The sequence below is a fragment of the Mytilus galloprovincialis genome, chromosome 5 (assembly GCF_965363235.1).
Source record: "Mytilus galloprovincialis chromosome 5, xbMytGall1.hap1.1, whole genome shotgun sequence".
Lineage (NCBI taxonomy): Eukaryota > Metazoa > Mollusca > Bivalvia > Mytilida > Mytilidae > Mytilus > Mytilus galloprovincialis.
In genome coordinates, this window is record NC_134842.1 from 9770064 (window position 1) to 9786741 (window position 16678).

The 16678-nt window shown below is 33.0% G+C and overlaps 1 protein-coding gene across 1 annotated transcript in view; it reads left to right on the plus strand.

Annotated features, from left to right (window-relative positions):
* LOC143075100 (uncharacterized) overlaps window positions 1–16678 on the plus strand; it is a 37095-nt gene continuing 20417 nt past the window's right edge. Inside the window, exons 1-15 of the mRNA XM_076250399.1 lie at window positions 1–173; window positions 397–445; window positions 1800–2014; window positions 2710–2903; window positions 3515–3640; window positions 4446–4611; window positions 5176–5301; window positions 5772–5864; window positions 7062–7225; window positions 9939–10044; window positions 11254–11369; window positions 11587–11800; window positions 13859–13972; window positions 14323–14371; window positions 15076–15265. Coding sequence (XP_076106514.1) covers window positions 123–173; window positions 397–445; window positions 1800–2014; window positions 2710–2903; window positions 3515–3640; window positions 4446–4611; window positions 5176–5301; window positions 5772–5864; window positions 7062–7225; window positions 9939–10044; window positions 11254–11369; window positions 11587–11800; window positions 13859–13972; window positions 14323–14371; window positions 15076–15265 — 1973 coding nt within the window. The 5' untranslated portion in view covers window positions 1–122. The remainder of the gene's footprint in view (window positions 174–396; window positions 446–1799; window positions 2015–2709; window positions 2904–3514; window positions 3641–4445; window positions 4612–5175; window positions 5302–5771; window positions 5865–7061; window positions 7226–9938; window positions 10045–11253; window positions 11370–11586; window positions 11801–13858; window positions 13973–14322; window positions 14372–15075; window positions 15266–16678) is intronic.

Sequence of the window (16678 nt, forward strand, 5' to 3'; positions counted from 1 at the left end):
CAACTAAGAAAAAATCTGTTTCCCAGGAAGATCAAGAGAGTTTTAATCAACTTGTTCAAACAGCTAAACTATACACTGATGAAGGCAACTTAAAAGAAGCTTTAGAGTTATATCGAGAGGCCATGAAAATATATAGCAGTGAAAAGTTGGCAAAGAAAATAGAAAAGATTGAGGTAATTGTCTAAAAGTGGTTGAAAATGACATTACTACATGTTAACATAAGGGGTCTGAAGATTACAAGAATTTCACCAATAAAATGAACATCAGTTTTGAAATCGTTCATATGTAGAGTAGAGGGACTATGAGATGTCAAACATCTTATTTGAATATGATTTTATTCTCTCTTGACACCAGTATTTAGATATACATTAATCATTTACATACTTTAATTTCCAGGCTTATATCAAAGAAAATTATGAAAATGAAGCAGATGTAGATAGCAGAGGTAAGTGACAGAGTTATAAATAGATTGGACAAAAGATCACATAATCTTAATATTAAAAATGGAAAAGGGGAATGTGTTAAAGAGACATCAACCCCTCCAAAGGACAGAAAACAGCCTAAGGCCACTAATGGGTTTTCAACACAGTGAGAAATTCATGCTGTACTATGTTATTGATTGCTTATTTGACAATGGCATATAAGATATTACAAATGTACTGACAGATAAACTTCTTAGGGATAAATTTAAATTTTTTTCGATTAAAAATTTATAGTAATTTTTATATATTTTTTCTGGAAAAATGTATATCATTTTATTAACATGCTTAAATGTTCTTATTAAAGGATTTATTAGGGCCCCGCCAAAGGCGGGTCCCCTATAGTGATCAGTCTGTCCGTCCGTCCGTCCGTCCGTCCGTCCATCCGTCCGTCCGTCCGTCCGTCCGTCCATCCGTCCGTCCGTCCGTCCGTCCGTCCGTCCGTAACACTTTGTGTCCGCTCCATATCTAGAGAACCATTATGATTTCATACTTTATACTTTACATGTTTATTAACCACCACCAGAGGGTGTGTCATAATTTATGAACGACTGCCTAGGGCAAAGTTCAAGGTCAAAAACTTTGGTTTCAGTTGACAACCCCATGTCCTATGGTAAAGATTGTGTCCGCTCTATATCTTGAGAACCGTTATGATTTCAAAGTTTATATTTGACATGTATATGAACCAACACCAGAGGGTGTGTCATAATTTATGAACGACTGCCTAGGGCAAAGTTCAAGGTCAAAAACTTTGGTTTCAGTTGACAACCCCATGTCCTATGGTAAAGATTGTGTCCGCTCTATATCTTGAGAACCGTTATCATTTCAAAGTTTATACTTGACATGTATATAAACCAACACCAAAGGGTGTGTCATAATTTATGTGCAACTTCCCAGGTCAAAGGTCAAGGTCAAAAACTGGTTTCAGTTGACAACCCCATGTCCTATGGTAAAGATCGTGTCCGCTCTATATCTTGAGAACCGTTATCATTTCAAAGTTTATACTTGACATGTTTATAAACCAACACCAAAGGGTGTGTCATAATTTATTTACAACTTCCTAGGTCAAAGGTCAAGGTCAAAAACTTTGATTTCAGTTGACAAACCCATGTCCTATGGTAAAGATACAATTTTTTAATGCACATTATTCACAGCGGGGCCCACAGAGATGGCTCCCATCTCAATGATATCTAGTTGAATTTGAAAAGTTTGAGGGGAAAAAAATAGGATATGTTGTGGATGTACATAAGATAATATTTTCAGATAAATTGGGGAATGTTACTTCTTTATTGAGATCAAAATGTTTTTGACTTATTGTAGAACATGAATCAAATGAAGATGTTAAACCAAGTGCCCTGAAGACACCTGGAAAATCACAGAATAATCAGAATGACCAGGAGAAATTTAATAAACTAGTAATGGAGGCCAAACAGCTGATTGGTGATGGAAAAGTCAAAGCTGCTTTGGATTTAAATAGACAAGCTTTAACCATCTGTCACAGTGAAAAATTAGCAAAGAAAGTAGCTAAAATGGAGGTAAGATTGATTTTAAACAAAATATATCCACTATATTATAATATTCATAATGCAACCTTTACAGGATATTATTTAAATAAAGATATGAAAATAAAATTTGTACAAATCTTATCTTTCTTGTCATAATTTCCTGTCAATTCAACAAACATGAATTTACAGTAGTCATGTAATAAAAATCTAATGAAAACGATCTTACCACATTTAAGAAATGATGGTGATATCACAAGTGATATTTGAATATCTTTACACAGGACAAAATTCTTTTTCAAGTTATGTTTTTTTTTTTTAATTTAAATGTTTGGCTAATACAAATAAGTCTGCTTCTTTAACCTGTATTGACCTGAATATCATTGACAGACATATCATATCATCAGTATTCAAAGGTTTTGTTTTCAGTTGAGTAGCCTTATTTGTGTTCGAATTCTTACATTGTGTATACTCTTTTGATACACTGTTCGTATAGATTTTCAAGAAATTTGGACATGAAAATGATGTCCTGCACGAAAGACCACATTTTACATCAAATTTTATTTTTTGTATGTCACCATTTTCCCATGGTAATGAAAGTGATGGTAAAAACATTGTTGACAATTACCTGATTGTTAAACATTGCAACAAATCTAAGATGTAAAAAAGACAGTAAACCAGTCCTAAAATATAAAGTTTTTACACTTACTAAATTTTTCTTCTTTCAGCAATACCTGAAAGAACATGGCAATGAAGAAGAAGGAAATGATGAGGAGAATAATGGAATGGTGCATGTTGGGAATGGTTACTTCATGTACAAAGAGTTGTTTGAAAAGTTGTATGATCATCAGAAAGAGGCTGTATTATGGATGTGGGGTTTACATAAGAAACGAAAGGGAGGAATTCTTGGTGATGATATGGGGTATATTTGTTATGGGATTATTTTTATAGAAAAGATTTTTAAATTGAAATTTAATTTCCATTCTCAATTTTATTGATTAAGAGCAATGATAAACTTGTGTAATTAGAAGCAATGCAGATTTTCAGATTCCAATACAAATGAACACAAACAGATATTGAATGTGGAATTGTACACATACAAAATGTTACAAAAGATGTATACAAAGAGAAAATTTTACTGATGAAAACAAACAAATATGTTTGATATATTTGATGTGTTTTACTGAAATTTAGTTTTTGCCTGAATTTAATAAAAAAAAATCTTAAGAAAGTTACTAAATAATTACTTAATATAACCCGATGCATTTGAAAATTGCACAATTGTAAGGAGTGGTCTCAGTAATGTTTGTTATACAGAGTATCAATGCAATTTGTTTGTGAATTTTTGTTCGTTTACCTATTCCAATTAAATAAAAGTCTTTGGTTCAATGACTTTATGCAAATAATTTCATCTAAAAATAACCAGAAAAAAAAACAGAAAATATACACAGACAGGGATTTGTCACATAGTTCACTTTAATTAGAAGTCCACTGATGCTTACACAATGTAAAGAATGATTGTTTGTTTTTCAGACTTGGTAAGACTATACAAGTGATATCGTTCCTGTCAGGATTGTTTGATATGGACAAAGTCAAGTCAGTACTCATTGTGATGCCAGTCTCACTTATTGTTAACTGGGAAAAAGAATTCCAAAAATGGTAAAGTTTTAATAAAGGTTTTTCTAGGATTAATTGTAAGGGGGGGGGGGGGATCAGATGGCACTTTTATTAAAGTTTTATGGGTAGTGGTTATTGCTTTAACATTTAAAGTAAATGTCTAATTAAAAATTTATGCATGGTGGGGTCAATGAAAAGTGCCATCTGTCTGTCTGTCTGCTTCAGGTAAAAGGTTTTTGGTCAAGGTAGTTTTTCGATGAAGCTGAAGTCCAATCAGCTTGAAACTTGGTACACATGTTCCCTATGATATGATCTTTATAATTTTAAAGCTGAAATGTAAATGAATGCCAGATAGGCAATACTATAGGGTTATTGCATGAATATTGGGGAATATTGTCCTGAGTAGAATTTTATATTGCACGAGCTTGCGAGTGCAATATATGTTCTACGAGGGACAATATTCCCCAATATTCATGCAATAACCCTTTTATTGTATATCAATATAATATTTGAAAGTAAAAATTGGTTTAAACTAAGATTTTGTCGTTAATGACGTCATGAATTTTAAAGATTTATTGCACTAGTGCAATATTAGAATTTATTGCACGCTAACTTTTGGTTACGTTCTGTGGAAAATATCATATTGCTATACAATAAAATATTATTTTAACCCCTACATTTATTTTATTTAATTGATATTTTCATTATGCACTCTAGGCGACTTAGACCTTGTCATTTTGCTGAGGATCCTCTGTTGACCACTAGATTTCCACTCATATTTCTGTTGTTGAGTTGCTGCCTCTTTGAAATACGCATCTCCTTTTATTCATGTTAATAACTGTTTTAGGGCACCAGGTATAAGAGTAGAAGCTTACCATGGAAGCAGTAAGAAGGAGAAGGAACGAGCTCTTGGTAAAGTACAAAGAAGGGGAGGGGTTCTCCTGACATCTTATGGACTAGTAGTCACTAGCTCGGAAGTTATAGGAAAACAAGATGGAAGAGAATTTGTTTGGGTAAATACTCTGTTGATATCTTTAGAATTTTTTGTCTTGTCATCTAAAATAATAGAAAACCAAAGTATTATCTGCTATGGCATATCCATCCCTGACACAAAATCAGTAAATGCACAACTAAAAAACAACATACAAACAGGACATTAAATCAAATTCAGATGACTATAAATTCTTGTTTAAGAATAAGTATTCCAAATATTATTTACTCAGGTACTGTGGTTTTATTTATTTTCAAAGATTAATGAAAACTTACATATTCATGAATATTTAATTCTCGTTGTTTTGTCTAAGTCTGCATACAAGCCTATAGAAAATTTGTTATTAGTTGAAAATTTGATTTTTAGGGTTATCTTTTTATGTGTAATGTAAATAGATATAAGAAGATGTGGTATGAGTGCCAATGAGACAGCTCTCCATCCAGGTCTCAGTTTGTAACAGGAAACCATTATAGTTCAAAGTATGGTCTAACCTGTTTAAATAGAAACTTGTGTTTGTGTCATCTTAATGTTTAAAAAATTGTTTGATTGGCAGTTGAAATGAAAACAGCTGCTGGATTTTTTTCAGGACTATGTGGCCCTTGATGAAGGACACAAGATAAAGAATCCAACAAAAACTACTAAAGGTGTCCATGCAATCCCTGCCAGGAATAGAATTATACTAACAGGGACACCTATACAAAATAATCTTAAGGTCAGTTACTATCTTATAAGTTGTATATGATTTCAGTTCCTCATCAGTCAAAATTCACTTATGATGTAAAATTTTAACCTTTCCTCTAAATATCTCATTGTTAAGTTATGAAAAAAGCAAACATACTTGATGACATCACATATTAAGGGAACTTCTTTTAGTCAATAATTTTAAAAGAAGGGAGAAATCTAACGTTGTAGAATTTTTTTTTCTTAAAGTTATAACTTGTCAGTATCAAAGAATTTTTCATAACGACCCTCATACCTGAGTTATCCACCTTGGGGACACTTTCCGTCTACAGATTCATCAGGAGTTTGTTCACTTTCGTTTGTGAAGAATATTGTTGTTGTAAATATATAAATATTCCACACCTTGATTGTTTTGGTTTCCTCACTTCAAAAGTAGAAAATGAGTTTTATACATAAACTAAGCCAGTTTCACAGTCTGATAAACAGGAAGTTTATTTTCAGGAACTTTGGGCATTGTTTGATTTTGTACACCAAGGTGCATTGTTAGGAACAGCCAGAACATTTAAAATGGAGTATGAAAATCCCATTACAAGGGTAAGATTAACATGGTAGAAAATTTAAACAGAAATATAACATATTGCTCAAAAACATGATGACAAGTGCAACAGTAACATTTCATAGTATTTACAAGAAACATTAAAATTATCTGGGAGAGCAAATTGAATAGTCATAATCAATTTAAGTGATTCTTGCTTAATTGCAAGGAAATAAAAGTCATTTTGTTATAAAAGAAATTTGTATTTTAATGACCATGAATTTTCTTCAAATTTAGTGGTAATATTTTGCTGATTTTGATAAGACAGTGACAACGTAAATATTGTGTTCATGTGAGCTGATTGGCACTACTTTTACTTTATCAGGTGTAATATCACCATTGATTTTCCTGTATTAGTCGTTGTTAAATTTGCACTTTTCAAAAAAATGTGCAGAATTTATCTTTGTTTCAAATAAAGAAATACTTGCCATGAGTAAACTTTTATCCTGTCCAGTTTTATAGAAAAAAATTCACATAACATTTCATTGCATATAAGAAAATAACCATCACTGGAAGTTAACAAATCAAATTTCTCCCCCTATTTAAAATGTGTACAAGATTTAGTAACCATGTAACCTCAAGTTTACAAAATATTCTATGGAAACCCCAAATAAAAAAATAATGGTGCTTTGAAATACCCAAGACATATACATGTATTAAAGACACAGAAATGTTTTACTGCAATAAAATTGTCAAATTCAAGGGAATATTTTTTTTAGACCTATTTTCGTATACAACATGATTTGACGTACCATGATTTGGTGGTATTAAACCTAAATAATTTATCCAAGAAAGCTTATGCCAAAGTGAAAACAGGATGCGAAAAAAACACAGTGCTGGTTAACTTGAGCAATTTTTCTCTACAGTACTTAGTTTACTCTCATTGGAGAAATTAGATGGCATTCACAAAATTTATAGAATTAAGAATGGAAAGGAGAATATGTTAAAGAGACAACAACCCAACAAAAGAGCAAACAACAGCCGAAGGCCACCAATGGGTCTTCATCACAGCAAGAAAATCCTGCACCTGGAGGTGGTCCTCAACTGGCCCCTAAATAAATTTGTCTACTAGTTCAGTGAAAATGAAAGTCACACTAAAGACAAAGCATATAAATGAACTAGAATTAAAAAAACATACAAGACTAACATTTGTTTGTATGTAGATTTGAGTTTATAAGTTTGGTATCTATAATTAGGCCAGAGAAAGGGATGCTACTGTTGGTGAGAGAAAATTGGGTCAAGAAATGGCAATTAGTTTAAAGAAGATTATTGCTCCTTATTTTTTACGAAGAACTAAAGCGGAAGTGACAGATACCAAAGATGGTGTAAAAGTAGATAAATCTGAAGATGGTGTTGGGAAGTGAGTACTATTCATACTATCTATGGGAGACCAAAAAAGGATGTCATTTAAATGGTTTACATTGTGATTTCATCATATTTTTCATATAAAGGATGCCCTTATAACTTTTTGGTCTTGATAAAAAAAGATTTATACCAATCAATTTAGGGACCATCTCTGTTCGACTCAAATATTGAGTTTACCCTGAAATTTAAAAAAAGCCCCGAAATTACATGTATTTTTACATCGCTCAGATGTAGTGACTTTAAATGCCTTTTCAAACATCTTACTTTTAATGGGTATATTGCTGCAATTCCATTAACTCATGGCTTTTAATCCTAGCACACACAGTTTGTTTCATATTTTTATACCCCATTTAAGGGCATTATGTTTTCTGGTCTGAGCGTTTGTTCGTCCTTCTGTTTGTTCGTTCGTCCGTACATAATTTCGTCCTGCTTCAGGTTAAAGTTTTTGGTCGAGGTAGTTTTTGATGAAGTTAGTCCAATCAACTTGAAACTTAGTACACATGTTTCCTATGACATGATCTTTCTAATTTCAATGCCAAAGTAGAAATTTTACCCCATTTTCACGGTCCACTGAAGATAGAAAATGATAGTGCAGATAGGGTGTCCATGTTCTATGGATATATTCTTGTTTTTTAAAGTATGTAACCATTGAATGTAGGCTGGTTTATATTATTTAGGTACAAGAACAGGTAATGCATAATTTCTTGTTTTGCTTCAGTATTTATTCATCGTTTTATTATAGCTTTTTTCTTTTTTTTCTGCTTATGTATTTAGAATCTATAAAAGTTTTCCATGTTTCTCAGGTTTAAGGTGCAGTTTGGCCCAAATACAAACTTTTAAAATTGAAATCAGACAAAATTGTATTTCTGGAAGGATGGGCTTCCCTTCCGTATCTATGACTCGCATTACAGAGTAATACATCTCTCAAAGATCATGTGAACCAAGGGGCATATAATTAATGATCTGATCTTATTTATTATTGAAATATGCTTAGGGAGCAACTACTTCTGGTTGCAGGTTCTGATGAAACCAAAATTCAAGATAATCAGATTTTTTAAAGTTTTGGGTGGAAATGAACTTCTTTAGATATTTATATATTTATTGTGATAACTGGGGTCCGTTCTACATGCAGAAAACAATGAGATACATCTATCATTATCCCTCTGTCTTCCAGGTCATGGATAGGACTAACAAATTCATGAATTGTCAAAATTGATGCTTTTGGCACCTGATGTCAGAAGACCAACTATAGGAACTTTTCTCCCCTCACTTTTTTCTATTAAAAATATTTCAAAAACAGGGCAAAGTCGCTAGTACATGTACAATGAATATTAGTTAGTTTTCAAATATGTTGGAACATGATTTTTGTAACCAGATGGTAGGTAGCACAGTAAGCAACAGCATATAACTAACCTTCTTTGATACCCTCAAACAATAGCAAATTTAAATTTATTATAAATATAGTTTGGAGCTACTATGGAGCTTTGTTACAATACACAAATATTTTAGTATAAAAAATAACCATGCGTGTTGGGGCATTTTATAGCTTGCTTTGCGCTATGGGTTGTACTCATTGTTGAAGGTCATACGGCCAATATGGTGACCTATAGATAGACATCTACATTGTTTGGTCTGGTGCAGACTGTCTCATTGGCTACTGTGGAGTCATTTATTTTCGTGGGTACCAATTTTCGTTGATTAAACAAAACTTGCACTTTCGTGGACATTTAATTTCATGGTTCTTCCAAAGTCTGCATAGAAGCCTATAGAAAATTTGTAATTCGTTGAACATTTATATTTGTGGTTCACAAAATCAACGAAAATTGGTGTCCATGAAAAATAATGAATCCACAGTATCATACCACATATTCATATATGCTCAAGTATAGGTGGGAATGTAATGTGTGTTATTTTACAGCTTATACTCTATAGATTAATCATACCAAATGCTATATTTCATTAGTTTGAAAATTCAAGAAACATTTCTTAATCATCAGTAAAATGACTAGTTTGTATAATGCAAATACTGTCAATAGACAATATTGATATTAGATCGAACATTTCAGCTTAGATTAGATTAAATAAACTAATGAAAGTGGTGTTGAAAACTTCATACAGACTGGTATACCGTATAGCATTTTTTTTTGCAGGGTGTAAATTTTTGCTTATTTTCGCGGTAAGAACAAATTCGCCAAAATAAATTTCACCAATTTTAAAGTGCACATGCAAAGGTATTGATAAATGTTTAGAATCCGTGAAAATAATAACTGCCAAAATATTTCGTATACCTTATTTAATGAAAAATGTGAAAATAACCCGCTATACGGTATTTTATTACATGGACAATTGTTTTTCAATTCTGAAAATTCCATGGTGGATTAAATTTAATAAGTCAGAAATGATCTCCTAAAACCACAAAGATTTGTAATGATTTGTTATTTGTTAAGATTGAAACAATACAACTGATATCAATGACTTTTCCCCACCACTATAAAACATTACATCTTCATGATCTTTAACTTGCACTTATTTCGCAATTCATGCTACAATTCTAAAAGTTTTCAAAATTTTATTGTATTTATTAATTTAAAAAGAGAAGGGATCATTTGATGTAATGGATAATTTCATCTTGGAAAAAATAAAAAAGTAAACATATTATCTGCATTGTCATTATTATTATCAAGTCAAATATGCTCTTTTCTTTACAGAATGCCATCTTTAACCAGAAAGAATGATTTGATATTATGGGTATTCCTTACTCAGACACAACAGAAAATTTACCATGATTTCTTGTCTTTGGATACTGTAAAAGAGGTAAAGCTATTATGCCTTTCTATAAACGGCTTGTTGAAGGTCACAAGGTTACCTGTGATTGTTCACATCATTGTCCTTTGATCCTATGGATCAATTGCTTCATTGTTTAACTTACCACATCTCCTTTTAGCACTGTAGATTTGTTTAAGGATTTCTAAAAGAATAAATTAAGAAACAGTTATGTCCCCTTCGGTAATATAACATACTTTTGCAAATCCTCCTTTTAAAAAAAACTTTTATTTGAAACTTGTTTTTTTCAAATTATATTCTTTTTATGCCCCACCTAGGATAGTAGGGGGGCATTATGTTTTCTGGTCTGTGTGTCCGTCCGTCCGTCCGTCCTTCCGTCCATCCGTCCGTTCGTTCGTTCGTTCGTTCAGGTTAAAGTTTTTGGTCAAGGTAGTTTTTGATTAAGTTGAAGTCCAATCAACTTCAAACTTAGTAAACATGTTCCCTATGATATGATCTTTCTAATTTAATTGCCAAATTAGACTTTTGACCCCAATTTCACGGTCCACTGAACATAGAATATGATAGTGCAAGTTTCAGGTTAAAGTTTTTGGTCAAGGTAGTTTTTGATGAAGTTGAAGTCCAATCAACTTCAAACTTAGTACACATGTTCCCTATGATATGATCTTTCTAATTTAATTGCCAAATTAGACTTTTGACCCCAATTTCACGGTCCACTGAACATAGAAAATGATAGTGCAAGTTTCAGGTTAAAGTTTTCGGTCAAGGTAGTTTTTGATGAAGTTGAAGTCCAATCAACTTCAAACTTAGTACACATGTTCCCTATGATATGATCTTTCTAATTTAATTGCCAAATTAGACTTTTGACCCCAATTTTACGGTCCACTGAACATAGAAAAGGATATTGCAAGTTTCAGGTTAAAGTTTTCGGTCAAGGTAGTTTTTGATGAAGTTGAAGTCCAATCAACTTCAAACTTAGTACACATGTTCCTTATGATATGATCTTTCTAATTTAATTGCCAAATTAGACTTTTGACCCCAATTTCACGGTCCACTGAACATAGAAAATGATTATGCGAGTGGGGCATCCGTGTACTATGGACACATTCTTGTTTCTTTCAAATGTAATGTTAGTTTTCACCAGGATGATACCTGGGTTGATCAATGATATAAACTGATCAATTAGATTGGTCAATTGAGCTCCTTCAGAATGTTACAATGAATATTTATAATTTTCAGTTACTGATGACAAAGAAATCACCACTGGTTGCATTGACTGTTCTTAAGAAAATAACAGACCACCCAAGATTACTGTCTACGAGAGCTGTAGCTCAACTAGGACTAGAGGATCATGGGTAAAATCAAAACAATAGTTTCTGACAAAACAATTTAAATAATAATGAGCACAATGATTATTTAAGGATCCCAACTAACATTTTATGAAGAATTCTATAGCATTTCAAATTTTAAAGGATGTTGACTTTGATAAATGCATTGTCCCCCCCTTTCTTTCTAAGGAAAACACTGTTTCCTATAATAGTAATCAACTGTATCAATTTCTTTTATTTGCAGTCTTGATGAGGACCAGTTAGAATCAGAGGAGGCGTACCTTAGTGCTGTCAATCAAATTAAAAATGTTGATGATCAGATACTCATTAATGAATCTGGGAAACTCATAGTGCTGGTGGAGTTACTGGACAAATTAAAAGCAGAGGGGCATAGGACATTAGTATTCTCCCAGTCCAGGAAACTATTAGATATTATTTATAAAGTTATTTCAAATAGGGTATGTATAACTTAAATTGTCTGCATCACAATGTTAAGGGAGGGATGTATTGTTTTGAAATTATGGTCTTGTCTATATAAATCTTTTCCTTTGAATTTTACAAATTTATGTGCAGTTCATACTGAAATAATAGGGTTAAGAATATAGTATAACAATAATCAGTCTTGTATACTTTGTAAAGGTGTAAATGTTGGATGGCTTTAACATCCATTGGCAATTATTACATGCATATTCAGGATACCCTCCAGGTAGACCAAGGGGTAAAGAAATTGGTTCAAGTTTATGGTTCCTCCTCAAAGTGTGTTTAGTTTGACTGTGTGTGATGGATAAATACTCAGCCACTCAGTGGAATGGGCATGTTAAATCTAGTGCCTTTTGTAGGGAAAGTGTGACACCCTTCACTGTAAAGAACCCTTGTAACGAATAAGACATTCATCATTCCGTGTTTCTCCTGACAGCAACAATAGCTGGTGAGACACAGGGTTGTGTGAAACTCTTTATATCAGCTATTAACAGTTGATTTCAAGAGTTTCACAGAACCCTGTGTCTCACCAGCTATTGCTGCTGTCTGGGTAAACATTTGTTTTGGGACACATGGTGTTTAGATTGATGATAAGCAACACATGCATATTTTTTAATCCCGCCGCTTTGAAAAAAGGGGGTATACTGTTTTACCTCTGTCTGTCCTTCCGTCAGTCCGTCAGTCCCATGAATATTTTTCGTCGCATTTTTCTCAGGAACTACAATATAAGGATTTCTGAAATTTGGTTTCAGGGTTTATATAAGTCTGCTACACCGTTTGATGCCTTTTCAGATTCATCACTCGACAACTTCCTGTTTACCGAACACTTGTATTATTTTACACATGATAACCAAGTTGAAAATTTTCGTCACATTTTTCTCAGGAACTACAGTACAAGGATTTCTGAAATTTTGTTTCAAGGTTTATATAAGTATGCTATACCGTGTGATGCGTTTTCAGATTCATCACTCAACAACTTCCTGTTTACCGAACACTTGTACTATTTTACACATGATAACCAAGTTGAAAATTTCCGTCACATTTTTCCCAGGAACTACAATACAAGGATTTCTGAAATTTGGTTTCAGGATTTATACAAGTCAGCTATACCGTGTGATGCGTTTTCAGATTCATCACTCAACAACTTCGTGTTTACCGAACACTTGTATTATTTTACACATGATAACCAAGTTGAAAATTTCCGTCACATTTTTCTCAGGAACTACAATACAAGGATTTCTGAAATTTTGTTTCAAGGTTTATATAAGTATGCTATACTGTGTGATGCGTTTTCAGATTCATCACTCAACAACTTCCTGTTTACCGAACACTTGTACTATTTTACACATGATAACCAAGTTGAAAATTTCCATCACATTTTTCTCAGGAACTACAATACAAGGATTTCTGAACACTTGCATATTTTTACACTATTAAAATTATCCACTTGCGGCGGGGGTATCATCAGTGAGCAGTAGCTCACAGTTTCACTTGTTATTTTGGTAGGAACACATATTGTTGAGTTAAGATGGGACTTTACACATTTGTAATCTCTTCTCATTGTGAGGATACTTGGTATTGATAAAAGACATGACATTATATTGTAGGGTCAAATGGTGTTGAGATTATAGATCGGACAGTAACTCATGTGTAATCTTTGTTAATTGTAGGGAAACATGGTGTTGTGAGTAGATGAGACAGTAACTCATGTGTAATCTTTGTTCATTGTAGGGACACATGGTGTTGAGATTAGATGGGACAGTTACACATGTGTTATCTTTTCTCGTTGTAGGAACACATGGTGTTGAGATTAGATGGAACAGTTACACATTTGTAATCTTTGTTCATTGTAGGGACACATGGTGTTGAGATTAGATTGGACAGTTACATATGTGTAATTCTTGTTCACTGTAGGGACACATGGTGTTAAGATTAGATGGGACAGTTACACATTTGTAATCTTCGTTCATTGTAGGGACACATGGTGTTGAGATTAGATGAGACAGTTACATATGTGTAATTCTTGTTCATTGTAGGGACACATGGTGTTAAGATTAGATGGGACAGTTACACATTTGTCTGAGAGAGATCAAAGAATGCAGAAGTTTCAGACTGATGACAGATACTCTGTATTTCTATTGACAACACAAGTAAGATATAATGGATAAGGTTGCAACATGTCTTAAACTTAGAAAATCGAAAAGGGATTATTTTTTTACCAGAAAGTGAATATTTTATTTATTCATCTTTTTCCTTTTTTAACCACTTTGATAGAGTAATATAGATCTAAAGAAATAAATGAACATGCAACTTGATTCAGATTCTATTTAAAACAAAATCCCAATTGTATTCTGATATCATATTATTATGTGATGTCTGTCTTAAGTCATATCTCATTTTGTCACCATGAACAAGATTTTATATTTTTTTCTAACTCACAAATCCCACCTTGCAAGGACTAACGTATGACTAATTTTTGCCTGTTAATTTTTTTTAATAGGTTGGAGGTGTTGGGTTGACACTAACAGCAGCAGACAGAGTGGTTATTTGTGAGTAGATAGTACAGTTGTGACATTAAAATTGTCTCCCTTTGATACATTTTTATTTCATGTTCTGTTTAGAAAGAAAACTACTGTAACATTATAACAGTATGACTACATTAATAAATGGAGATGAAAGACAAATGTGTGGTCTATTTTTATCAATGACCGCCAATTTGTAAAGAGTGTTTATATAAATTCTAAATATAAAATAAGGAGGCGTGGTAGGACTGAGAATGAATCAACATGTCATGATACAGATGTTAGCAGATGTTAGCAACTGATCACTGTATGACCTTCAATAATGAATAAATCCAATACCATAAAGCAAACATAGCAAAATGTTAAATCAATTCAAAAAAGAAAACCAAAGGTCTGATTTTGGTCATAACATTATAAACAAATATAAAGTATGACAACCCCTAGATTAAAGGCTTCTGACTTGGGAAAGTAATAATGTGGAAGGGTTAAACAATTGTGGGTCCATCCCTTCCTCCAACCTGGTACAGTGGAGTATTTTTGAAAAAAACAGCAAAAGAATTATCTATAAAAATCAGTTGAAAAAAGGTTCGACACATCAAATGACTACAAAGCACATACCCCAATAAAAAAGAAAATGAGTACAGAACAAATATGATATCAGTATAAATTGAAAGCGACTTTTTTAAAAATCCAATAACAACATACAAAAAGTTAACGTGTGCATTTTTTAGATGACCCAAGTTGGAACCCTGCGACTGATGCACAAGCTGTAGACCGAGCCTTTAGAATAGGACAGGAGAAGAATGTGGTCATCTACAGGTTGATCACTTGTGGGACTGTAGAGGAGAAGATCTATAGAAGGCAGATATTCAAAGATTCCATCACTAGACAGACAACAGGAAACAGTACAAACCCATACAGGTATTACAAACCCTACTGATATTTAAGTCCCTTGCACCAAGGTGATGCTAAATGAAATTAGAGACCATGCATTTTTCATGTTTTTCAATAAAATATGAACTAAATGCTTAAAGATCCCCTCTTAAATTATTGAAAATTATCATTCAGCAAACAATAATGGATGTATCTTATTGGAATTAGAGACACTCCATCAGACTATGGATGCCTTATAGTGTATGTATCTTAGTGGAATTAGAGACACTCCATCAGACTATGGATGCCTTATAGTGTATGTATCTTAGTGGAATTAGAGACACTCCATCAGACTATGGATGCCTTATAGTGTATGTATCTTAGTGGAATTAGAGACATTCCATCAGACTATGGATGCCTTATAGTGTATGTAATACTTACAGGTACAATTTATAATGTGTGGACCTTGAATAGCTTGCTATGATAAGGGTTTTATGCTCTTTGATGATATATATAGTGTATGTAATACTTACAGGTACAAGTTATAATGTGTGGACCTTGAATAGCTGACTATGATAAGGGTTTTATGTTCTTTGATGTTATTATACCTTACATATATTTTAAACAATTCTATTGGGTGAAACGTTATCACGTGACATGGAATAATTCAGTTGTTTTTCATTCAATTGCTATGTGTTTTTTTTTATTAAATTAGACATCAACTTATGTCTTCAATTTAATGTAGCTTTAACAGAAGCTTTTGTTTTGCCTTGACGGAGTCAAAAAGCGAGACATAGGTATGCTATTTCCGGCGGCGATGGGGTCAATCAGCTGGGGTCAATAATGTATTAGTTTGTGATTAGGTCTAGTTTATGGTGACCACAAGTGGTAGGTCAATCATATTTGGTATGCAGTTGTATAAGCATTGGCACATCTCCTTTCCATGGAGATTATTTGGCCCTGCCCCCTCAGTCATGGTCTATTGACTTTGAAACTTTTGCTTATTTTACATGTATTAGTTTGTGATTAGGTCAGTTTATGGGGAACCACAAGTGGTAGGTCAATGATATTTGGTATGCAGTTGTATAAGTATTGGCATATCTCATTTCCATGTAGATAATTTGACTCCCCCCCCCCCCCCCCCCTTAGTCATGGTCTATTGACTGAAAATTTTTCTAAGTTATCATGTATTAGTTTGTGATTATGTCAGTTGAAGGGAAACCGTTAGTGGTAGGCCAATGCTAATAAGTATTCAGTTGTATAAGCATTGGCACATCTCATTTCCATGGAAAATATTTAGCCTTGCCCCTCAGTCACAGTCTTATGACTTTGAAACTTATCTTAGTTTACATGTATTAGTTTGTAATTAGATCAGTTTAAGATGAACTTCTAATGGAAAGTCAATGATATTTGGTATGCATTTTTTTTGAATTTGCAAGTATCGTTTCCATGGAGATTATA